The following is a 25,741-nucleotide window of genomic DNA, read 5'->3' as shown; positions in this document are numbered from 1 at the left end:
CACACAGTTAATAGAGTTTAAAGTATCAAAGCATTTTTCTGGACTGATGTTATGACCAATGCACACACAAACAGGGGGATCAAAGTAAACAACACATCTCTACCTTGTCAAACTGATTGCACACAATGGCTGTGTGTGTGAACATGTTGACAATGCCAGTTTAGGCCAATTAGCTCCTGTGGGGTGAGCTCCCAGGCAGAGATGTGACTTCCTGCTGAAAGGACATCCCACCACCAGCATCATGCCGCAATACATGTGTGGGAATCCAAGTCTCCCCGCATGCAATAGAAATATTCAATAACCATGAGATCTGATTGTGTGTGTGTGTGTGTGTGCAGGAGGGAGGAGGTGAGGATGAGGATCTAGAAGACACGCTGACCACAGACACCCTGAGCCCAGAGGACTCCAACAGCTCCGAGGAGCAGACCCTCAACAAACATGTGTGTATTTAGAACTGTGATGGGATATCTTTCTCTCTCCCCTCCTCTCTTTTCTCGTTCAGATCTTAATCTTCCATCTTTCTGATCTCTCTCTCCTCCCTCTTTTTCTCTCTTCTTTGATCTTCTTTTCTTTCTTGTCTATCTTGCTGAAATCTCTCTTCTAATTTTGCACCTCCTAACATGTCTGTTCTTCATACTTATCCATTTTCAACAAGCAGTGGGAGAGACAGATAGATAAACAATCTCTCACTCTCTCAGTCTCTATAAAATCCCCCTCTTCCCAAATCCCTACCCATCTTTCTGTCCGGTTGTGTGTGTGTGTGTGTGTGTGTGTGTGTGGGTGTGTGTGATCTCTTAGATGATGCAAGTCAAATGAAATGAGGGAAGGATTGTTGTTAACCCTAAAAGAGCCAGTGAACCCAGTTTCAGCTGGAATTCGATAATGATGAGATTAAAAATAAATGTTCTGAGAGCTTATGAAAGAATCTTATCGCCATGGTTACGACCCACGCCAACTTTGTGAGACTTTTCTAGTACCATCATTGTGTATGATGTTATAGCGACGTTGTATATGAAATGTGCCACACACCTTAGCATTATACTATCATCAAGTGTCTAGGATTATGATTGTGTGTGTGTGTTTAGGTGGCGGAGCTGCTTTGCGAGGTGCAGCAGCTTAGGAAGGACGTGAGGAGGAGGGATCAAACCATTACCCAGCTAACACAGCAACTGGTGGGTGTCTCTCTGACTGAGACAGACTCTGTCTCTCTCTCTCTCTCTCTTTTTCCTCTCTCTCTCGCTCTCTTTCTCTCTCTCTGTCTTGCTCTCTCTCTCTCTCTCTCTCTCTCTCTCTCTCTCTCTCTCTCTCTCTCTCTCCTGTCTCTCTCTCTCTCTTTCTCCTGTGTGTCTCTCTTTTTCTCCTGTCTCTCTCTCTCCCCCCCCTCCCTCCCCAAACGTATGCGTTGGGTGGGTTTGCAATCTTTTTTTTTGTGGCTTTGTGTTTAGCATTTATGAGTAGTTTCCATTGTGCCAAATGATTAGAATTGACCTTTGTTGTTATTTCCTACAACCTGCAGCGATTATTTAATTTTTTTTTCCATTTCTGGATGACTTGTGTGACAGATGAAAATGGTTCCTTTAGGTTGTAAATCAGCACCTTTGAAATGTGTGGTGTCCTTTAGGAGACATGTGTTGATGCCTTTAAAGGACAGTGCCAGTGTTTTGTTTAAGATGGATGACTTTCATTACACTGGGTCTCCCACCTCGTGGACAATGTGGGGTACGGAGGGACATTTAATGCATCCTTCCTGCCCTGAAGAAGAGGTTGTGAGGAAACGGCCAGCCTCTCCAGCAGCCTCTGGTCGTGTGGAGAAGTAGAGCAAGGATCCATCTTAAAGTACTGCCACTCCAAAACCAATTTAGCACAGAAGACAATCTCACAACAGAAAATAAAAACTAAAACTTGATGCTGAGAGCAGAAACTCAGGATCAGGCTAAACTTGGATCAAGACAGTCAGTGCGTTTACATGACACTCAAGAAAATCGAATTATTGGGTTAGTCCGAATGTGATTAGATTATTAAGATGCATGTAGGGAGGGGGTTAAGTATTGGACTGATATAGGTATCAGCAGATGGCCAAAGCTGCGGTATCGGTATCGGAAGTGAAAAAGTTGGTATCGGGACATCCCTAGTTTAAATAATGTTATTCAAAGATTCAGCACTGAGGAATATTAACATCTGTTATCAGGGTGTGATTTTATTTACAAATATAGCTGCGAGCAGTGATGTGGGGGTAAAGCAGAATAGGACTCCATAAACTAATTAAACTAACTAATTAATTAAACTAGTAGTATCGATGATTGCATTTGTTTCGCTCAATTAGTAGTGGAAGCTATTAGCAGAGACTTGCAAACCTGCTGAGAACCTGTTGTGAGTACGCTAGCCTATGTCTGACTTCTGTAGGCTACTCAGAATGTCTGTGATTGTGACAGGCATGGTTTTGTGGGTAGACGTTGTTTATGGACTGTAGGCTAGGCATCTGAGTTTTGATTTGTTTATGTAAGCTGACATAAAATAACATGCTGTTCACTTTAAGTAAATAAATGCACGGATGTGCCGCTTGTAGCAACCATAGATTTTAGGGTTCATGCATGCTAGTTACAGTATGTGCTTGTTATGTTATGCTATGCTAGTACTGTATCGCAGCTTCTACCATGATAATACATGGTAGTATGGGTGTATGGGTGTAAAAATTTGTGTAGTCTCAGGTGATCAGTGTAGTCCCCTACTCCCTCCGCACAACCTATTGGGCGCTCCAGTGTTTCGGCTCGGATGTCCCTCAGCGACAGCATTGCGACCTCCAACACGTCTCGCTCTAATGACAGCCTTTGGCACGTTATTTTGGATGAGATGTCCCAGGTTCATTTCCTGGCAGCAGACACTCTCTCCATGTCAGTGGACATAGGGACACAAAACCCCACATAAGCACCACCGATTGTTTCCTGTGCGCTCAGATACATCTCTCTCTCGTTCATCTATTTCTTTAGATAGCCAGCCAGCAGAGAGAGGAGTTGTGTTTCCCGAAGCTCCGCTAGGCAGTGGCAAAAACTACTTAATTCATCGTTCAGGTCTACTGTATTTTATTTCATGATCATAATACTTAAGAATATATAGTATGTTTCCGTCAACCTCCATTGCTCGATTCAACAATACATTTTGGCACTTTGACTACCGGATCGGACCGCAGCAAAAGCCATGGACTTTCCTATCGCCAACATGCCTCTGTACTTGGATGTCTCAGGCACGGAGACTGGGAAATGCACAGACTGCACCAAACTGCAACAGACAGTGGATTTATTTGAAACGAGGCTAGCAGCATTAGAAAAATGCGAAGGACTCCTCCAGGATACAGTGCCGATGGGTGAGTTTGCTGAGCTAGCTCAGACAAATACACACCAGGATGATCAAAGCTACACTGTATCCTTCCCGAAGCTGGACAAGAGAGAGACAGTTCCAACTGCCTCTCATTGGCACAGAGTCGGCGCTAAGCCCAAACAACATTCCAAAGTGAATCAACAAGTTCACTCAACGCCAAATGCAGCCGGATTAGCCAATCGCTGAAGTTAACCATGCCGCTGAAGAACCGGTTCCTGCCACTCCCAAGAGTCCACGAACGCGCCTGCCACCCATGCACCCCTAAGCCCCGAGATGCGTCCAGACAGATGGTATGGACAGAGGCCGACCATGACCCTGTCGCCAGAGAGGCCAGCTGCGCATGCATCTGCCACCCGTGCACCCCTGAGCCCCAGGATGTGTCCGGACGGACGGTGGGGACAGAGACGGAACAAGAACCAGTTGCCACAGAGTCGAGATGTGCATGCGTCTGCGACCGCCACTTCAAGCCAAAAAGGGCCCATCTCACAGAAAGCACATGAACCAGACACTCTGATTGTAGGAGACTCAACCATAAAGATATAACCGGTAAGAAGATCAAAACATGCTACTTTCCAGATGTGACGGTTAGTGATGTCAACCAGAAACTAATCACAATTATATTGGAAAACCCCCAAATCTCACAGGTTATTGTGCATGCAGGACTTAATAATATTCGAAGAGAATAGTCAGAACTTCTGAAGAGGGATTTCACTGAACTATTGGACACACTGGACAAATTACACATTAGGTCATTCATCAGTGGACCCATACCAGCAGTTGACAGGGAATAAACAGATTCAGTCGTCTACTTGCACTGAATACATGGCTTTCAAGAGTCTGCAATGAAAGAGGAAGGGGCTTTATTGACAATTTCAACTTGTTCTGGGGGCGCAAATATCTTTTCAGAGCAGATGGCCTACACCCAAACAGGTTAGGCTCAAAACTGTTAAGGGACAATCTTCTCTTCTCACTCTCCCACAAATCTACCCTGTCATGCCATGAGAAGAAGCGAGACTACAGCCTCCCCCACACATCTACTGTCCCACTATCTGACACACAGATAGCAGACAGACCACAGACCTTGAAGAGAAACAACAGCCCGCCCGACACCATCGACACCATGCCTTCCCCCTTTGCTGATGCTGGCTTGGCGAGGAACGGCCACCCCCCTCCTCTGCACTCCCCCATCGACGATGACCTCCAGCACTCCTCCATCGATGATGACCTCCAGTACTCCCCCATCGATGATGACCACCAGCCTCATCTCTCCCATAGCCACAACGACAACTCCAGTTCCACTGTCTCCTCCCTTTATGATTTTCCAGATGAATTTAAGAAACTGAGAAATGTTGGCATCAAACTTGCATCTGTGTCAATGATACCATCCCCACGTCATGACCACAGTCTGACAACACCCAAGCGGAGGGCGCCCCAGCCCCCCCCCCCCCCCCCCCTGTACTGATAGTAGTCCTGATTATTACTGAGACAAAAAAGGGTTCAGCCGTAGACACGGCACAAAGGAAGTTTCACGTAATCTGCTGAACCCAAGGTTGCCTACATCAAAACATGGAAACTTTTGCATTCCTGCTGTAATCACTGAGAGAGTAAACAAAGGGAAACTTAGACGCACTGCTAACCTCTCAAATCTCATACCTATTCCCTCCAAACCAAAATCAACCTTAAAGCCTATCAATAACACCATAAGTATGGGTCTACTTAATGTTAGGTCTCTTAATAACAAATCTTTTTTAGTTAGGGTTAGGGATTTTATTACCACTTCTCAACTGGATTTTATGTTTTTAACTGAAACATGGCTAGAACAAAATAACAGTGCAACCGTTCTGATAGACAGCTCCTCCCAACTATAACTTTTTTGATGTATGTAGATCTGGAAAAAGAGGTGGAAGGGTTGCTGCTATATTTAAAAATGTATTTCAGGGGAAACAAATGTTATTTGGTGATTTTCCATCATTCGAATACCTTTGTGCTGTATTGTGTTGTTCCCCCAGAGTTCTATTAATTATTTACAGGCCACCCACATATGCTGCAAATTTCTTCGATGACTTCACATAATTATTGTCTAGCATCTCCACAGACTTTGACTGTCTAGTTATAACTGGTGACTTCAATTTTCATACTGATGATTTTAATGATAAGTGTGCAAAAAAACGTTTTTACCATTTTGGACACATTTGAAATGTCTCAACATGTGAAAGAGGCTACTCATTGTAAGGGGCACACTCTAGACCTGGTCATCACAAAGGGTCTCAATGTTTCAGATCTCTCGGTGACTGATCCTTCACTGTCTGACCATTTCTGTGTTTTCTTTAATATATCTTTTATTCCCGACATACAGACAAAATCAAATACTGTAAAAAACGATATATCAATGAACATTCTAATGTTCTTTTTAAAAAGGCCATCTCCATCTCCTGCTGATGATCTTTTAGAAAACTTTAATTTTGAAAGTCATACATGAAAAGCTGCTTTTGTAACAGCCCAGAAAAAAGAATGCAGAATGCATATTAACCATGACATCTATAAAGAGAGCCTCCGTGCCTACAATTTAGACTTAAAAAGTGCTAGAGAAACATTTTTCTCCAATATCATTAAAACCAATACTAATAATGCCAAAACCCCATTTGCAACTGTTGACAGACTGACCAAGCCCCCAACACAAATTCCACCTGACCTTCATTCCACGCAGAAATGCAATGAGTTTGCAGCATTTTATACTGATAAAATTGAAGGCATCAGACGCGCCATCAACGCGCCACCACCTTTGGGCCAATCAGTGTAATATTTGCTGTCTGTAAATCTTGGGTCAACCTCTACAGATCTAGTAAATTTCATAAAAAGTGTGCGAGCGGTTTAGGCTGTGTAATGCAAACGCGGCGGCATATAAATAATAATAATAAAACTAACAATTACAATCAGTTGCCTTCGCACACTTTGTGCTTGGCACCTAATAACAACTAGAATCACAATAGGTTGCCTCGCACTTTGTGCTTGGAACCTAATAATAGGAAAACGTAACAATGGTTGTCTCACAGCTTCGCTGCTTGACCCCCAATGAAAAAGCAGAGGATATCATGTATCTTTAAACACTGAACAGTGAAGAAGGAATACCTCCAGGCTGTATGGAGAGGGATGGACTAAGACAGGAGTAAGACAGGAAGACATGGAGTAAGACAGTAAGACATGGAGTAAGACAGGATTGAGACAGTAAGACATGGAGTAAGACCGTAAGACATGAAGTAAGACAGGAGAAAGACAGGAGTAAGACAGTTAAGACATGGAGTAAGACAGGTGTAAGGCATGGAGTAGGACATGGAGTAAGATACAGAGTAAGACATGGAGTAAGTCATGTAGTAAGACATGGAGTAAGACAGTAATACATGGAGTAAGACATGGAGTAAGACATGGAGTAGGACATGGAGTAATACATGGAGTAAGACATGAACACACACTCCACATAGTGGGTCAGAGTCCACAGGACATCCAGTCCAAAAGCGTTGTGTGTGGCAGCCCAGGCAAGAGGTGGTGCTCTCCAGCCGTCTGACATCACAGCTCTTTATTCAGAAAATGTGTTTTTCATCTTCTTTGTTCTGTTATAATAAATAATTGTGTGTGTGTGTGTGTGTGTGTGTGTGTGTGTGTGTGTGTGTGTGTGTGTGTGTGTGTGTGTTTGAATGCAGACTGTTCCCGTGGTGACCAGCAGGTGTCATTGCCGGGTGACGGAGACAGAGAGGCGGACGGACAGACAGACGCAGACGACGGTAGCGGACGGGGGGGGGGTGTGGCAGCACCAGGCCTCACAGACACCCTGGCGGGAGCACACTGTGAGTGGAACAACACGCTGGCACCACACTATGGATGGCCGAAAGGGTCAAAATCACGCCTAATTGTAGACGCGCATTGATTTAAATCAACGTAAAACACAGCGTTTTGCAGTCATAATGCCATTTTACAGTAAAAGAAGGCAAAGGTTGCATTTTAAACCATGTTTTTCACGCCTGTTCCTGAATGTTGGCTAAGAGGCAGACCAAGTCGCTATCAGGGGTTTAATCCAAATGTGCAGGAAGACAAAAAGTCTTGTCTCTGTTGTCTCTAGTTTTCAGAAAGTAGTGTATGGATCAATATTCCCGCCTACTATGACTATTCTTCTTGATGTTGAGTGTGGCTCTTTTACCAATAGGGAAATGAACCATATGCAATCAATACCAACCATTTAAAACAAAGGTATGTTGACATTTTTAAAGGAATTATTTAAAAAAGAAAAAGAAGACAGATGATATTAACATTACATGATGGACAGGGGGCATGTACCCCGAGACGGATACATGGCATTTGTTTTGAAGATGGAGAGAAAAATGGATGAAATATGTGACGGGTCATGGAATCCAGGGACACAAGTCGCGAAGACAACATTTGCGGAAATGAACAAAGAAGCGTTTTTTTCAAAATAAGTGATTTTCGTTTTTTTGCAGAATCTGTTAGTTGAGATCACGGAGAAGCCACTCCATGTTTCAGACAACAGTATTGGTTTCTTTAAAAGTATACATTTTATGTTTGAAATCGGGTGTAGTTTCAGGAATTCTCGCACTTTGTAGGGCTGTGTGCGGCGACACAGTTAATTTCCATACTGGGCATTCCGTTGGTCATTCGTGTTCTTTTGTTCTCGTCTCCGCCTATCAGCTGCACGTTAGAAGGGAACCGCATGGCTACTTCCGTAGCTTCGACTGTTACACAAGAAGGAAGGAGAACTCTCTCCATGGGACACAATCGTGTAGCCACTAACTTTCTCCAGAGAGTGGCAGGACATGCAAATAATTGGACATCTCGAGGCAAACAGACGCACAGTCCTGACGTCGGAGCTGACTACATCCACACACAAGTTCCAGACAAAGAGAAAGCGTGCCCGGACAACTTATTTCATTGGAGGCACCGATGTCTGCAAGAATACTTTTCTGTTTCTTATGGGGTGAGTTTCCATAAACATCCAAGTTATACATTTGCGTTATGTGTTCATTCAAAGTACATGTAACACGTTATCTCATGTTTTTCCATGTTTATACCTTTCTATACCTACCTATTGTTATTAGCTAGCTCAGTACTGTCGTTTTAATTGTAATCATTAGCATCATATCACTTGCCAAAAAAAAACATTACTATAATTTTGGATGGTAATGTGAGCATCTGCTATTAATTTGAATAATGCTTGAATTGACTGGTGCTAATGACTTAGCCTACTAGATGATTGTTTTGTTGAATACATAGTCAGGTGCCAACCTGCATGTTAGCATTGCTTGACTGTGATGCTTATGATTTAGCAACTAGCCTACTTGAGAAGCAGTTTGGATGAAAACATTCTTAGCTAGGTGACAAGATGCCTGTCAGCATGACCCATGATGTGAAACTCCTTTATTTTCCTTTTTTCAGCAATGGCAAAGACACCCTGGCTGATATAGTCAAACACTTTGAGGAGAATGGGGCAAGACCACGGTTAAGGAAGAAGCACTCACAGCCACTTCCACCAGCCAAGTTCATCAACCCCAAAGGTCACAGCACAGAAGAGTCCACAGAAGAGGATGCGAATGTGATATCATAATTGGACTCTCCTTCACACCCTCTCCACAATGCACTGATCATACACCGGAGCAACAGACTGATCCATCCGCACTGCACTTCTACCCGCACTTCTACTTCTACACAATACAAACTGTCTTCTAGCACTATTGTCTACTTGCACTATTTACTATTTATATCACTACATACTTTAAGACTGGAACTGACTGCTATTCACTGTACTTACTTTCGGCACTGTCAATGTCACAAAGACCTTTGTCTTATGCTGCTATTACCAACTGCATCTTTGCACTACCGTAACCAATCCCATACAAAAACTATGTTGTGTCACTCATACAGAGTTTACAAATACTGCCTATTTATCTTTCATATATCTTACAATTCAATTTACTATTGTGTACTTTTAATGTGTATTTTAAATCTTTACTTTAGTATTAGGAAATGTCTTGACATGTGAAGTAATTGAAAATAAAGCCACTTTGACTTTGATTTGATTCCTGTTATAGGAGGGAAATAATTAAGGGTTGAGCTAAAATATCTGTATGTGACCAGCTGAATCTGCATTGTGTATTTTTTTTTTTAAATAAACAATCTTCTCCAAGTCCGACCACAATAGTATATCCGGTCTTAGTCTAGTGCTAACTATATGTGGAGGTATAGCCATCTGCTGATTAAGATCCGCCTTCATTTCCCAGGCTCCTCCACTACTTAGCTGCCCGGCTCTGTGCCTGCCTCTAAATGGTCTAGCTTTTTCCCCGTGACGTACAAAGTTAATTTGCCTACCCTCTTTACTAGTGGCTGATTAATTAACTTCTCTCCTTTTATCATCAACAGCCGCTGCCAAACATTTGTTTGGCAGCCAACAACTCAGTTGAAAGCCGTGACACACTCTTTTACCAGTTGGCCTGAAATACTCGGAGGACTCACCTGCCTCAGCCATTTTTCATATCAAAGCAGTGAAGGCAGGGGGAGGGGGAAGAAAGAGGATAGCATTTAACCAGCAGGGCGTGCACAGATTTGTGGTGTGGAGGTGAATTACAGTGAGCCGTTTGAGACGGGAGAACAAAAATAAATAGCCGGTCAATAGTAAAACGACTCGTCGACTAAAAAAATTGCCATCGGAGGAGCTTTTCTGGGCAGGGGGAGGGGAGGAAAGGAGCAGGAGTGTGAGGAGAGATAAGAAGGAACATGGTGGAGTATTTTGTCATCTCCGACCGGGGCGACTCTGTGTTCTGTATTGACCTCCCTGCCTGCACGGATGGGCTGCACTACCCCCGTCTGCACACACGGACGCGCACACACACAAGGGCGGCCCTCTTCATTCTCAACGGCTGTCAACAGCATGTGTGAAGATAACCAACACACGTTGATCCTCACTCTACACATCGGGCTGCCTCTCTGCAGCTCTGTCTGGATCCTCCTTCACCTCCCCTGGTTATCTCCCTAATCCTTTGGTTCTTTTGTCTCATACATCTGTCTCTCTCTCTCTCTGTCTCTCTCTCTCTTTGTCTCCCTCTGTGTCTGTCTGTCTTTCTCTGTCTCTCTCTCGCTGTCTCTCTCTCTATCTCTCTCTATGACCTGCTCATTACCTCGTTTCCTCATTCATTATCTCTCCCTCTCTGTCTCCCGATGTCTCTCTCCCTCTGTGTGTTCTCTTTCTTGTGTTGCAGGACGTTGCATGATAGCTTTGGCATTTCCGTCTGACTACTGCGGTTTTCAAAGGTTATCACTGTGGAAGGTGTGTGTGTGTGTGTGTGTGTGTGTGAGACAGAGAAAACACACACACCCATAAACACACTAAAATGGCCTGCACATTCACATGAGAAACAGGAGGCATCTATTCTGGGTGGCTGAGTTTTGATATATCTGCGTCATGATTTCATGGGTTCATGTCATCTCCATCCTTTTGTTTCCTGTTTCCTGTGTTTCGATCCTCACCTCCTTTCTCCTCCTTTACCCTTTTAAACCTTAACCTATTATTATCATGTCTCTCTTTCTCTCCCTCTCTCTCTCTCGCTCCAGGGCTTTCCTCCCGTTCCTCTCCTCTCTCCTCCGTGGCAGTATCAGCGCTCCAGACCCTACAGGGGGAGGCAGCGCCCCTGCGTCCCCCACTGCGGACCACAGAGTGAGTCTCTTAATGGTGCCCTCCCTTAGCTTCCCTAACGCCCCCGAGAAAGAGTTATTTTTTAATTTAAAATAGCTACCAAACACTAAAGCAAATAGAGAATCTGAGCCGGACGTGGGGTTTTCAATGCTCTCCACAGCAAGGGGAAGTTTTAACATATGAAAGGATTTCCATCTTTGTAATTCGCTAAAAGCACCTTTCTCATTCATCTCTCTGCGGGCGATATCGCTCGCTATCGTTGAGAGTTCTGCTGCTGGGGCCTTTATTTTGAAGGTTGTCCTCTTCCTGTTTGTCTGTGCACTTCCATTAGCTTCTTAATGGGATTATGTCATAGGAAGTATATTAGCTAATTTACATTTTTCAGGGCAAAGCTTAAAATCCCACAATAGATATTTCGTCCTTTCATTTGGTAAGTACACATGTTTCAACAGTTCACCACGTCAGCTGGTCCTCAGTTCAGTAACTGGTTATATTCAACTTCTGATTTTAGATTTTAATATATCTCAATCTTATCTCCCCGTTATCTCACATTTCCGGCACTTTCGTTGTTGTTGTTGTTGTTTTTTCATAATTGTCTGGGCATGATTTTTTATGAACAAATTATCATAATCGTTCATAAAAAGCCCAGACAATTATTATACATTCAGTATACATCTTTCAACAGTTTCAGCACTGTTGAAATTGTGTAAATGTAAATTCTCAAACCTTCCTGACTTAAGTGGAAGCACAATAAATAAAAAATGCTTTTGACTCTGCTCCTCCATCTCCATCGTCTTCGTTCTGTCTTTGTTTCTCTTCTTGCCATTCATTTCCTCCACACCTAATCTTCTATTTAAATGTCTGTCAGGCTCTCCGTCAGTGTGTATGTGCTCCTCTCTGTCTGTCTGTCCACTGGCTTATCTGACTGTCCACCTGTCTGTCATCCATCTGTATGTTTACAGATGTAAGACTTTCAGCACCCTCGCAGCTTTTGTCTGTTTACAACTAAACCACCTCACTTTCTGTGTGTGTGTGTGTGTGTGTGTGTGTGTGTGCGTGTGCGTGCGTGTGTGTGTGTGTGTGCATACTCTGTCTGAATAACACCAATGTTGTTTCCTCTAACCAACACTCCTGTCTCCTCTCTCCCCCACCACCCCACCCCTCTGTCTCCCCTTCTCTCCCGCTGCCTCCTTTAACCCTGCCTTGGCAAGGAGTGGAAACGCTAGTGCATTACTTCAGTGACAAAGCATGGTATGGTGGGACCTTTTCAAAATGTCTTCCTCCTCGTCCTCCTCTCGTTGTATCGTCTTCCTCTGCCGCACCCCTCCCCCACACACCCCTCTCCCCCACACACCCCTCTCCCCCCCACACCCCTCTTTCACACACACCCCTCTACCACACACCCCTCTCCCCCCCCACACCCCTCTCCCCCACACACCCCTCTCCCCCACACACCCCTCTCTCCCACAGTTTTTTACCATAAACATGTTGTGTACATTCCTGAATTAAGTGAACTCAGAAGTGAACTTGCATATGTAGTGCTCCTCAGTAGTATTGGTCCAGTCGTCTAGAGCAGGGGTTTCCAAGGACCGGCATATTCATAAACACATTTGGATGACCAAAGCAATTTTAATGCCTTCATTGTAAGATTTAAACAAAGGATGTGGCTGTTTTTGAAGATGGTTTATTTGTCATATTCACAACAATTAAAGCAACAGCAATAAAATGCTTGAGTCCCTTTAACAATGCAATAATATAAAATAATATATATTTTTATAAAATTAAATAAACACAAAAGTAGTGCAAACACTTTTTTTTTTTGCCTTTTTACGGAAATATTTCAAGGCCCGGTTCTAACGGGTCCACGGACCGACTCCGGTTCGGGGACCGGGGGTGGGAATCGCTGGTCTTGAGTCTAAATAAGGTCAATTATGAATCCCACATACCATATACCATACCATACATACAGTATATTATGAGCTTCAATTTATATCAAATATAGTTAAGTATTTAAAGTATTTCTACTATTTAAAATGTTTTACAGGACAATGAGGCCAACCTAATGTAATGTACCCTCTCTCCCTCTCTGATAACTTTGCTTCGTATGCATCGGGAACCACACACTCTCACTCACACACTGGTGTGCCTGTCAAGATCACGTTTTGGAACCATTCCCTATGTCAGCTTGTGTCCTTGTGCTGTTTCGTCCAAGCACTGCCTCCCTGTACCCTCGCTCCCTTGCTGCCTCCTTCCCTTTCCCCTCAGATGCCCTTTAGCGCAGTGGTAGACAAAGGTTTTAGACACAGACAGACACAGTCACGGACAGACAGACACAGATAGACAGACACATATAGACAGAGACACAGACAGACACACAGACACACAGATCATCACACAGATCTCAGGCGAGTTTGTGAGCACTTAAAGCAGTGTTGGAACATACCAGTGATTACAGCTGTTGAGTGACGTTATCTACACTGAAGTTTAGTCAGTAGTTATTGTACATGGTTTACACTGATACTCCTGTGTATATATCACCTAAACTACTACTCAATGTTAAGTGGATGTCCAATGGGTTTTGAAGGGTTACACTGGGAGGTTAAGTTAAGGCTTGCCCTTATTGGGACATCAGCATATTTAGCTTGAGAGCTTAAGTGGGTTTGCGTTAAGGGAAAGTGTGTGTTTGTGTGCTTTGTAAGACGACAAAACTGATATATCCAATGAGACGGTGCATTCTGGAAATTTGGTGGTTGGTTTGGTGGATAATTTTCCCCATTCTAAGGCACAAACACACACACACACACACACACACACACACACACACACACACACACACACACACACACACACACACACACACACACACACACACACATGCGCGCAGAGCCAGCAAAGGTGAATCCCTCCTTCAAAGCACCTGCCATCCTTTATTTCTATCTCTTTCTCGTCCCTTCTTTCCTCTCTCTCCGTCTTCCATTCTGCTCTCCTCTGCCATCTCATTTTATAACCTTTAGCTCGCTGTTTGTCCTCTCTTTTGCTCTACTACTCTCTCTTCTGTCATTCTCCTCACACCTAGTGTGTCTCTGTCTCTATATGCAGGGATGCAAAAAGAATTTCAGTGCAAACTGACAAATAAAGTAGTATCGTATCCCCTCCCACTTCTGTCTCTCTCTCTGCTCTAACTTATGTCTCTCTCCCCTCACTCGCTCGTGTGCTGAGTCATTTAGTGTATAACGTTATCCCCCCCCCCCATCTCTTATTCATGATGACGGAGGGGTTAGAGGACAGAACAGGGACAAAGGGAGGAAGACAGAATGAAAGAGAATGAAACAGTCACACCCAACATCCCACCTACTTTACTTGTTTGTGCACACATAGACTCGCGCAGATAAAACACACGCTAGACAGATGGGCTGACTGACTGACACACACACACACACACACACACACACACACACACACACACACACACAAGGACAGACAGTCAAATGGACAAGGGTTCAAGTGGATGAGCCGAGAATCGAGCAGCCAGCCAGACAGATGCCCAGGCAGATGGGCTGACATAAATCATTTAGACGCACAGACCGACTGCAGTACCACCGGCCGCCACCAGGTGCCACTGTGCACCACCAAAAAGCACCCCTCAATGGGTATGAACGCCTGCTTGTATCTTCAAATCTTCAATGTTTTCTTTGCGCATTAAGCAAACTGCCCCGAAAGGCTTTAAAGCCAACAAATTGAGCGGCCCACAGACAGAGATAAAGTATGACAATGCAGGGGAATATACAATGCAGCGCCATAATCATTTAAAATGTAGAGGCAGGACTATAATAAACCATCTGTGGACTACTGTGTACAACTGACTACGCAAATGTCCTAGTATTTTTTTCACTGTATGCGTCTCTGTATACCCCTCCATGAAATGTGAATAACTGCAACTGTTGTCCACAAGTACACGTGTGTGTGTGTGTGTTAGAGCGCAATAAACCAAATATCAACGTAAAAATATGTTTACTACAAATATGAATGAAGTCAAAATATAATAAAAACTAAAGTAACCGTAAAAAAATGTTAATGTCAGTATTTGTATTTACAGTATTAAATGTACAATAATAATATAAGAGTTATATGTGCTGTATAAATGTAATGGATTATTATGCTAGCAGTATTTGGACCAGCATAACACTGATACCTACACCAATAGAAACAATCTCTCTCTCTCTCACACACACACACACACACACACACACACACACACACACACACACACACACACACACACACACACACACCTGTGTCATCCTGACCCATGTGTTCAAACTGATATTCCTTAAGCCTGTTCATCTTGCGTTTATTTAATTCACATTAATTTCATACTCTCTTGATAACGTACATATTAAAATACATTTTATACAATACATTCATCAACATATATCATGTTTACTAACATGCATTATATATACTTTCATCAATGTATAATGTAATTCATTTATATATTTTGAAAATTGTAATGTAATAAACTAATAGTCACGATGGAACCCAACAGAGAATAAGGTTTCAGATAACACCTGTCTTTGCCAAAATGCCAGCACTGTTTATTTATTTTTTTTAAGATCAAATCAATATCAATATAACAGCAAGACAAGTAGTTAGGGTAAACCCCCACAAACAGTCATATAGGCCTACTTAGCAAAACATCACAAACAGCCATATACTATACTACTATATTGCCAAGAGGAATAATTGACTTTGTATGTGTGAGGTTGCAATTGAACATTTCAAACAAACCTATATATATAGAGAGAGAGAGAGAGAGAGAGAGAGAGAGAGAGAGAGAGAGAGAGAGAGAGAGAGAGAGAGAGAGAGAGAGAGAGAGAGAGAGAGAGAGAGAGAGAGAGAGAGAGAGAGAGAGAGAGAGAGAGAGAGAGAGAGAGAGAGAGAGAGAGAGAGAGAGAGAGAGAGAGAGAGAGAGAGAATAGAGTCCTACTTATTGATGTCTTCACCTAGCGCCACTTCACAGCTAGCTGCTGCTGCTGTAGCGGCATGTTCAACGCTTTGGACGTTGTTGTTCCTGTCTGTATCCCCAACAATAGCCATAAAAAAGTGTGTCATCTTTGGCAGCGTTGCCAAATACTTATCGGCGTCTTTTTCGCTTTTTTCTTTTATTTGAGCCGCTTGGGTAACTTTATTTCCTAACCCTTTATTTTATTTATTTAGCGTTTAGACTTGTCTTGCTTTGTCTCTGTTTGTGTACTTAAAAAAAAAATAATAATAATAATAATTTTTTTGAGGTTGGTTGGGGGCCACCTAACTGGTTGGGGGCCTAAGGCATTCGCCTACTCTTAATGGTAGGTCCGCCACTGGTCATTCCTGACAAATTATAATCAAATTCAATCTCTTAAACCTTACCTGCCACCCATTATACAACATACAATACTGTGGTTCATAACTTCTTTTACATAAGATCCCAGATCGGTCGTTTGGATAATATGCATTATTTTGTAGGCCCAGACTGAGGATTCTGGGTAATCTGAAGTGGGTTATGTGGTGGAGTGTTGTGGTACATGAAGGGTCTAGGGGTCTGAGCATGTGGAGGCTACAGGTGTGTGTGTGTGTGTGTGTGTGTGTGTGTGTGTTGGGGGAGGATTTAATGAGCATTCCAAAGTTGTCAGTTAACACGCACCAACACAGGTGCACACAAGGACACACACACGCAGAGCGGCAGATCAAATGCTGCAGAAGCATGGAAGCAAACACATAAACACACACACACACACACACATTAATATGCACACACACACACACTAATATCCACACATAGACACACAAACACACACCAACCATCCACACGTGTACACACAATTGTAGCTGCACACAATGTAACAAGAAAACTTGCACCTTTTAAAAGCAACCACACACACACACAGAGACACACACACACACACACACACACACACAGATCAAAGCAGCCCTTATAAAAGGTATCTTTCCTGTGTTTCCTCTGGCCTGTTCACCTCCAAAATGACGTGTCATCTGAGAGAATAACTGTGTCTTTGTGTCTCTCTCCTCTCCCTCCTCCCTCTCTCCCCATCTCTCTGCTGCTTTTATTTCAGTCTGTTTCTCCATCTCTTCATCTGCTCTATCCATTCCCCATTCATCATTCACTCTGCCCTCACCTGTTTATTTCCCCCGTCTCTCCTTCCCTCCCTTCCTCCGTGTCCCTGTGTCCCGCTCTTTATTCTCCCTCAGTTCCTCTCCCGTCATTCATGCTCTCTCCACCCCTCTGGTCTCTCTAAAATATGTGTCAGTCTCTCTCTTTCTGTTTTCTTTTCTTTATTCTCTCTTGTCCTCCTGTCTGTGTCCTGCTCTCCCTCTCCTGTCTGCCCTCTCTCTCATCTTCTTTTTAATATCTGCCTCTCCCTTTATCTCTCTGTCTGCACATCGCCTCCGCCCGGGCTGCCTGTGTCGTTTTATTCAGACTCCACACGTGTAGATGTGTATCTGAGGTGAGGTCAGTTTATAAGCAGAGTCACTTGATTGGACCCTCAGAAGATAGTAGAGACCTCTGTGGACCTGTGGACTCCACGGAGAGCTGAGCTTGGTGAGCCACTGCAACCAAACTAAACACTAACATCACTGCTCTCTCTCTCTATCTCTCTCTCATCTCTGTCTCTGTATCCCTCTCTATCTGCCTCTGCCTCTGCCTCTCTCTCTCTCTCTCTCTCTCTCTCTCTCTCTCTCGGTCTCTCCATCATTCAGCCTCAGGTACTACCGTCCTATATCCAACTGGACCATCAGGGCCAACTGACCCGGACGGCCCCCGGCCCGCACCGCCGGGCTGCTCCCCCCGCTGAACCCCCCTCCCCCGAGGAACTCTCACACCGCCCGACTCCTTCAAGCAACGACGCCGCTCACACTGGCCCCAGCCCGACTCCTCCTCCTCCTCTTCCACAGGACAGCGGATGCGACGGAGGCGATGCGTCGGTGACCAGCGTGCAGGGAGAGGAGAGGGGAAGCGTTCTGAACAGAGCAGCGAGCGCCACGAGGAGGGGGTCCGAGGAGGAGAAGCGAGAGGCTTTGGAGGTGACACCGGAGGGGAGTAGGAAACACAAGCAGCCGGGGAAGGAGGAGAAAGGAGGCGCGCGAGTAGGACGATCCCTCCTGCCGTCCTCCAAACTACGTCACCTCTCTCACCTCACCTCCAAGATCTCCCCCTCCTCCTCCGCCACTACGCTTACTCCAGCCGGCCCAGTGGTCTCCGCCAGCATGGCCAGCACCCCGCCGACTCCCACCCAAACCCCCCAACCCTTGACCAGGGCTCTCAGGCAGCCCTTGGCGCCCCGCCACGCAGACCCCAGCGCTGCTTCTGTGGCTAAAGTCAGAGCCGCTCCCCTGTTGGTTGGCTCTTTGCACCTCCCCCAGCCAAAGAGCCAATGACCAATCCCGTGATCTTGTCTGTCTTTCATGCCTGATTGCCTCCCTGTTAGCGGGCCTGACCCTCCTAAACTGTCCCAGTCCTCTGGATAACCGGTTAAGCTATGCTTCCCACCTCCCCGTCTAAACTCTCTGTTCCCCTCACCCACCCCTGGCAACTTCACAGTCGGCACGGACAAAAACAACCAATCCCGACATATTTGCCACCCAAACGCTCATCCACGCACTCATAATGTCCAGACTCGACGACTGCAACAGCGTCCTCTATGGCTCACCTAACAAAATCCATAAACTTAGTATGTCCAGAACTCTGCTGTCCGCACGCTTACCTCCACCGAGATCACATCAGCCCTGTCCTCCACAACCTCCATGGGCTCCCAGTTCAATTTAGGATTCATTTCAAGGTACTACTCACCACCTATAAAGTCATAAATAACCTTTCACCCATTGTCTCAGGTCAACGGATACAAACACACTCGGAACCCCCAGGACCAAGCTTCGCACCTGAGGTGACAGGGCCTTCTCTCACCCTCCCTCTGGAACACACTCCCTTCATTTAAACATGCAATACCCATCTCTTAAAGAACGCTTATCCACAGAACCTACTTCCCTTCCCTCCCCTTTCTTCCTTTCTTATCATCTTTTATTTTGTATTTAACCTTTATTTAACCAGGTAAAAGTCTCATGGAGATTAAAATCGCTTTTTCTTACTACTATACTTTCTTATTGAATGATTTATTTTTGGGTTCGCTCTGTAAAGCATCTTAGAGACCCTAGAAAAGCGCTATATAGATTGAATTATTATTATTAATATATATCTATGTGACTGTGGGTCCGACCCCTTGCTGCTATGCACATGTACCCATAACGCCCAATCCTGATTGGTCCATCCATTTGTCCATCACTTGAATGGAGGTTAATGTTGGGAGGAGCAACTGGATTGTGGAAGGGGTTATAAGCTTTGAGACAGAGGCAGGAACACGTCTTTGTATGTATAGATCTGTTTCTGTACATGTGAGTGTTTCCATGAGCTTGTGGGGTCACTTCTGTTTGTAATTTATAATTCTGAAAAAGGCATCTTAACGTTAAGAAGTCCGATCCTTGCTGTGTGTCCACCGATCCGTACGAGGTCGGGAGAACTCAGTTGAACGGTTGAAGTTGAAGTTGAATTGCATTCTGAAATGCTGTCGAGAAAGAGCTCTTCTCCATCTGTACATGTTATTAAATGTTAGATAATACTTATGGATATAACAAATAATAGCCTATTTAAAAGTGTTGTTGTTTCCTCATCCCTTGATTTTAAGTTAAATTGTGTTATTTATGTTTGTTAATTTATTTACAATGTCGTGTTGTTAAGAAACTTGAGAAAAGTGTTGCTTTTTAGCTTTTTAAAAGTTTGGTTTTAATCATCAAATTTAATTAAAGATACACTATGTCCTATTTGAACCACTAGGTGTCACATCTACATTCGCTATTATCGTATTCATAAAATCTCGACCAAATGCGAGTCTGAACAAAAGTAATGTTATGCAGTTGCGTACTACTGAAAGGTTAGCTCTTACTATTAAAATATGGTGAGGAGGGAGAACAGACAGGTATGTCATGCAAACACACCCAGATAAAACACTTTCACTAACGATCTGTAAACCTGGAGGGTGTTAGGTGAATGAGGATCCATTTGGTACTACTTGGTGAAATACTTATTTGAACAGTTTCAAATATTAAATAGCAAACCTTTTAACTGTAATTGATTTGTGATTTCAAAACACAATAGTTTTGGGAGCTCAAACAAAAGGAGCTTAGCGAGCATTGTGGGTGTGATTAAAGAACTGACCCTTAATGTTTAAATGTTTATTATGACCTATATGCAATAATTGTATGGCTCATTGCCTGCTACAGCCATTAACCCTATCCCTTCCTTTTTGATCCGCAACTTCTCCGTCTCGTTCGATAAAACTGTGCTGCTAGAAATCCTTAATTGTACTAATTACTAAGTACTATCTAATAACTAAGGCGTGTATGTTTTTTCCCGCTAGGACTTCCTTCAACTCCAAACGTTGTGAACCCTCACACAAATGCTGTTCATCAAAATAACCATATATGCAATTTCAAGTATGCCTAACGCTACCAGTTCGGAGTGTCCGAACTGGTAGCGTCAGAGAAAGACCGTCAAGTGATCACTAGGTTGCCAGTTCAATCCCCACCCCTACCAGTCCATTAGCGGTTATAATCCATATGCACTCAATCCACTCGTATCTGTTCCTTTAGTTCACTGCAATATGCTTGCGATCTACAGCGGATATGGTTAACTGACAGTGAAACAATATAATATGTATGTTGTTAATGTGGACCGTTTCTCTGGAGTTAAACTATCAATTGATGGATTTCTGTTAAGCTGCTTCACAACAAGCATGATTTACCAAACGATTAAAACACAATTTCCTTCTGTTGAAAGCAACTGTGTTGGACTGTTGTACTTTTTTGGCTGCGACTTGTCATTTTAGCATATACACTGTCTAAATTATAATATAACTTTTGTGTTCCAGCACTGTCAAGAATTGGTTAATTTGGGTACAATGTGGTTCTGTCCAGTAGGAATTTATTTGGCCTGTACAATGTGGTTTTGTCCGATATGGGCTGGTTTGGTCCAGTCGTGTTGGTGTTGGCCAAGAATGTTTTGGAATGAGTTTAGCACAGTAAAGGGAAACTCTTCGAGGTAAGATCATTACTTTAAAGCATGTGCTGCTTGGTTGCTTTTCTTTCCATAAGCTTTTCAAAACCTTTTGTTGAGTTATTTATTTTGCGACAAGGTCTGAGATTAAAAAAGATCCTTGTTGCGGTTCTTTCTCCTCTCCATGTAGCATAATCAGCCGCAATTCCCCAAAAACTTTTATTTTGCCAAAATAAATCTTTAATAAATGGAATACATTTTCGACATTGATCACTCAACATTCATTATTTTATCAATCCAAGTTAGGAAACAGGTGCAACCAAAGGCATTGCACTTAAAAGTCAGGAAGCCTGTTGGACTCAAACCCAGCCTGGGCTTAGAGAAGCTTCTTGGTGTAAAGGTTCTTAGACTAGAAGTATTGGCAGGTCCCACCTTAGAGAAAGAGGGCCAAACAGCACAAATGAAGCAACATAAACGACATGCTGTGAATTGTTTTGGAAGACAGAAAGCTTAGCCTATATTGAATAAACCACTTCGTCCCAAAAACATTTAATATCCAATGTTTTTAATGATGTTTCACTATACAATCAGTCAAGGTTTGTTTACGTTACGGCTAGTGTTTCACCAAGAGGGTTTTAGCTGCCCTGGGATCAGTTCAAGTCCCCCTCCTCCGCTTCCATTTAAAGGACATGGTTTTATAGTTGAAACATGTTTGAAGGAGATTCATGGTGATTCAGTCATTGGGATTACAAAATATGTTTGAAGGAGAGATGAAATGTGAACAACTTTTCAATAGATGCCGACTAGGAGATTTTGTAATGAATTCCTAATGCCTTTTATGGGACCGAAATCTCTTGCCCTAGCCAGCCGATTTAACTGTTCATCATAAACATGGCCTTGACTTGTTATGTATCAACGTCCTGCTTTCTGTGTCTGTGTGCGCTTGTGTCTTTGTGCAGATGAGAAGAGAGATCAGAAGAAAGATAAGAGTTGAGTAGAGAGAGAGGAGTCTGCTGTAATTGGGCAATTAATGCAACCAGCTTTCTTTTGGGTTTCTTTTCATCTTGTCCATGTTTGTCTGCACGTGTCTGTGTGAAATCTTCTTGCTTCTTAATTTTTGTTATAGGCTTCAAAGGCAATCCTTGTTTATTAGGGGGGGGTCACAACAGGGAGTTGATGTCACTTTTTTCAGCGCTCTTGGATGACCACCATGTTTTCTCTAGGCGGTCGTCCACATGCCGCACTGCTCTCCTCTTCATCCCCATCACTGCCTGTGGAACAATCCTCAGGTTGGCCTCGTTACAGAAGGAAGCCCATATAAGGCTTGGAGGTGGGGCTAGAGGGCTCAATGTCTCGTCTCACTGCTCCCTGCCCTCCGCCACAGTACGTGCAGCCACCATATAGCACGTTTATGTGTTAGTCCTTCACAAGGAGAAAGAAAATAATGATTGAGACACACTTTTATCACCTAGTGCGAGATGCAGTCCATTTTGAACACACATCACCTCCTGAGGTACTGACGCGTGTCCCGATAGGACCCACTGTTTTGATGCACCTAGCCGCTCCAGATTCGATCATGAAAAGGACGCAGAACCACACTGTCAACAAGTGTTAGCTACATATACATGTATACCTTAAATGTCTTATATGTATGCCTTATGTATCTTATATGCATGCTTTTTATATCTTATATGAATGCCTTATATATCTTATTATGTGGAGATTTTAGAAGTACTCAAGAGATGTTAAGTTCAAACTGCAAGTTACGATAGAAAAAACACATGGGGGGACATTGACTGCATGAAGGGGCCACTGTGAGGAATGCAAGAAGAGTGGGGCTCTGTAGGCCCCATGATATGACTACCATACATTGACTATAGCAACAAGTGACGCAACACACAAGGATGATCCTAAAGAGAACACACACACATTGTAAACCCCTGATGGCTGTTACGTCAGCACACTTGCCATAGGCTGGACATGGAGGGCGAAATAGGAGGAGTAACCAGAAATGTATAACAAAGAAATGTTGTTGATAAAATGCATGGAAACGCATGCTGCTAGATGACATTGGGCCCCCACCCTCTGGGTGTCGGCAAACGCAGGACTCAGCATAAAAGCAGAGGACCATCCACTCGATGTGGAGGGTTTTTTATAAAAGGAAAGCTTTGACAGAGGGTCAGACATTTATGTGGGTTGTTGGGGAAGAGCCGTGTGATTCTCTCTCTGCCTTTCTGATCTTTTTCACTGTACTAACCAACTTGGCAAGTAGCATTTTTGTATTAGGTGTCATTTTGAGCACCATCTAAAGAGATAGTCTTGAAGGCATCACTAGGTGTCAGTTTGAGCACTATCTAAGGAGATAGTTTCTATCTCTAAGAGAAAGTCTTGACGGCATCACGCACTCTCTCCTTATTTTATCGTGTTTTATCTTGCACTAATCCCACCTCTATCTAAATCTTTTCTTTCTCTTTTTTAGTTTAAGAAACCATCATAGCACTCTATTTGTAAAGGATCTTTGTTTAATTGGACCAAAAATAAATCTACCTGACTACATTTGTAGTAGGCGAGCTTATCTTTCGAGTCCTTTACCTGTCGACTCATCAGGCCGGCGCACATTACGACCGGTGTTTTTGATTGTGACTGACATATACAGAGGGTAAGAGAGGCAACGTTAAAAGGGATCCTGTTTAGAGGTTTTTGCTGTATTTTAGAAAAAAGATACATCATGGTTCCGTGGGTGTACCTTATTAACTAACCGACCTTGACTCGCTTGTGACCGAGAGGGGCCGAGGCTAAAAGGACTCAGATAATAGTAGAACAATTGCGAGGGACTTAACCGAGTGACCTGGGTCGGATCCAAAAGAGCTGAGCTGAGCCGAGCACACCTCCGTGAGACGCGAGGGGTTCGATCTAGGTTAGTCCCGAGGGTCGTCCGACACGACAACCGCGACGGCGTGTCTCCCGCGGCGGCCCTATAAATCGCCTGCGTGTGGCGCAGGGGACCAACGCTTCGACAGTACACTAATTGTTTGGTTGCTATGGAAACACAAACATACGGTCAGGAAGCGGTAGGTTGACGGTTTCCTTTTATAATTTTTACAATGCAGCTGAAGTGATTTGCAAGAGATGATATTTAAATTGTCTTTCTCTCTATCTAGTTTAAGGTCTCTTGCCAGACTCTTTTGGTTACAGGGACAAAACACGCCAAAGTGGCTTCAAACACCTCGTGTTTAAATGCCCTCCTCTCACTACCCTCCCTCTTACCTTCTCCATTTGTCTCCTTCATTCTCTGTGTGTGTCTCTAGCTCTCTGTCTCTCGGCTACACACACACATACACAACTACATACTTACACACAACTACACACTTACACACAACTACACACTTACACTTACACACAAACACACACACGACTACACACTTACACATACACACCATATACCTTAATTTCTATTAATGAGTGAGTTTTTTGCGTTGGATTTTGCACACGTGTGTGTGAATTCACATCGCCTCACAGGCCAGCAAAGCCCTGTTGAGGCATTTAGGAACAAAAACGGTATCAAAGAAGAATGCAGTAATCTCCGAGCTTGGCGGGCATAAAGCTTGGACAAACAGACCCAGTGCCGTCTTCTCCATGTTCAGCCGAGTGCTAACAAGCTCCATCAATAACAAGCTGGCGAAAAAAAGTCCTTGACTTAACAAATGATCATCCACCGCCAAACACACCAAGTGATTAATCGCGCCGTAAAAGCAGGTCCAACCGGATTTAGCTTAAGATCTTCTCACCAGTAAAATACACCCAGCGCAGACGGATTTGCTACCTACTTTTTTAGAAGGTCGATCTTCATCTGAAAGATAAACTCAGAAGATTTTTGAAGAAAGCAAATAACATGCAGATTAAAGGCTGCATGAGCTAAAACACAAACATGATACGTGGCAGATGGTTTAAAGTCAAACACGATGTTACCTGTTTTGATATTCACCTTCCCCTCCATCTCCCCTCTCCTGGAACCGTCACCTTATCGTGGTGGAGAGGTTTGCGTGTCCCTGTGAACCTGAGGGCTGTGTTGTCTGGAGCCATGTGCTCCTGGTAGGGTCTCCCATGGCAGAGTGGTCTCAGGTGAGGGGCCAGACTAAGAATGGTTCAAGAAGACCCCATGAAAAAACGTAATAGAGGAGGAGAGACCCTGCCCGGAGGAAGCCCGGGGCCCCCGCCTGGAGCCAGGCCCAGACGGAGGGCTCGTCGGCGATCACCAGGCGGTCACCAGGCCTAGTGGCCGCGTTTGCCACGGAGCCTGGCCGGGCACAGCCCGAAAGAGCTACGTGGCACCCCCCCGGCAGAAGCTGGCTCTGGGGACGTGGAACGTCACCTCACTGGGGAAAGGAACCGGAGCTTGTGAGGGAGGTGGAGCGCTACCAGTTAGATCTGGTGGGGCTTACCTCTACGCACAGTCTCAGCTCTGGTACCGTACTCCTGGATAGGGGTTGGACTGTAGTCTACTCCGGAGTTGCCCAAGGCGTGAGGTGGCGGGCGGGTGTGGGGATACTCATAAATCCCCGGCTGAG

General features: G+C 44.0%; 1 protein-coding gene across 3 annotated transcripts in view; it reads left to right on the top strand.

Annotated features, from left to right (window-relative positions):
- The window catches only part of LOC311366587 (serine-rich coiled-coil domain-containing protein 2-like), a 62,426-nt gene extending 44,369 nt beyond the window's left edge, over positions 1 to 18,057 (top strand). For 2 of the 3 annotated variants that reach the window (XM_084485370.1, XM_084485369.1), the window contains exons 12-16: positions 339 to 440; positions 1,086 to 1,172; positions 7,074 to 7,217; positions 10,987 to 11,089; positions 17,828 to 18,057. In XM_084485370.1, coding sequence (XP_084341496.1) covers positions 339 to 440; positions 1,086 to 1,172; positions 7,074 to 7,217; positions 10,987 to 11,089; positions 17,828 to 17,922 — 531 coding nt within the window. In that variant the 3' untranslated portion in view covers positions 17,923 to 18,057. Of the gene's footprint in view, positions 1 to 338; positions 441 to 1,085; positions 1,173 to 7,073; positions 7,218 to 10,986; positions 11,090 to 17,181; positions 17,586 to 17,827 lie in introns of those variants that run through there. The other variant, XM_084485368.1, reaches the window with a different exon arrangement.
- Positions 18,058 to 25,741: the final 7,684 nt, after the last annotated feature.

This window comes from Micromesistius poutassou (assembly GCF_964030765.1).
Source record: "Micromesistius poutassou genome assembly, chromosome: 21".
Taxonomy (NCBI): domain Eukaryota; kingdom Metazoa; phylum Chordata; class Actinopteri; order Gadiformes; family Gadidae; genus Micromesistius; species Micromesistius poutassou.
Note: the sequence above shows the minus strand (reverse complement) of the source record. Positions and strands in the feature narration are given on the sequence as shown.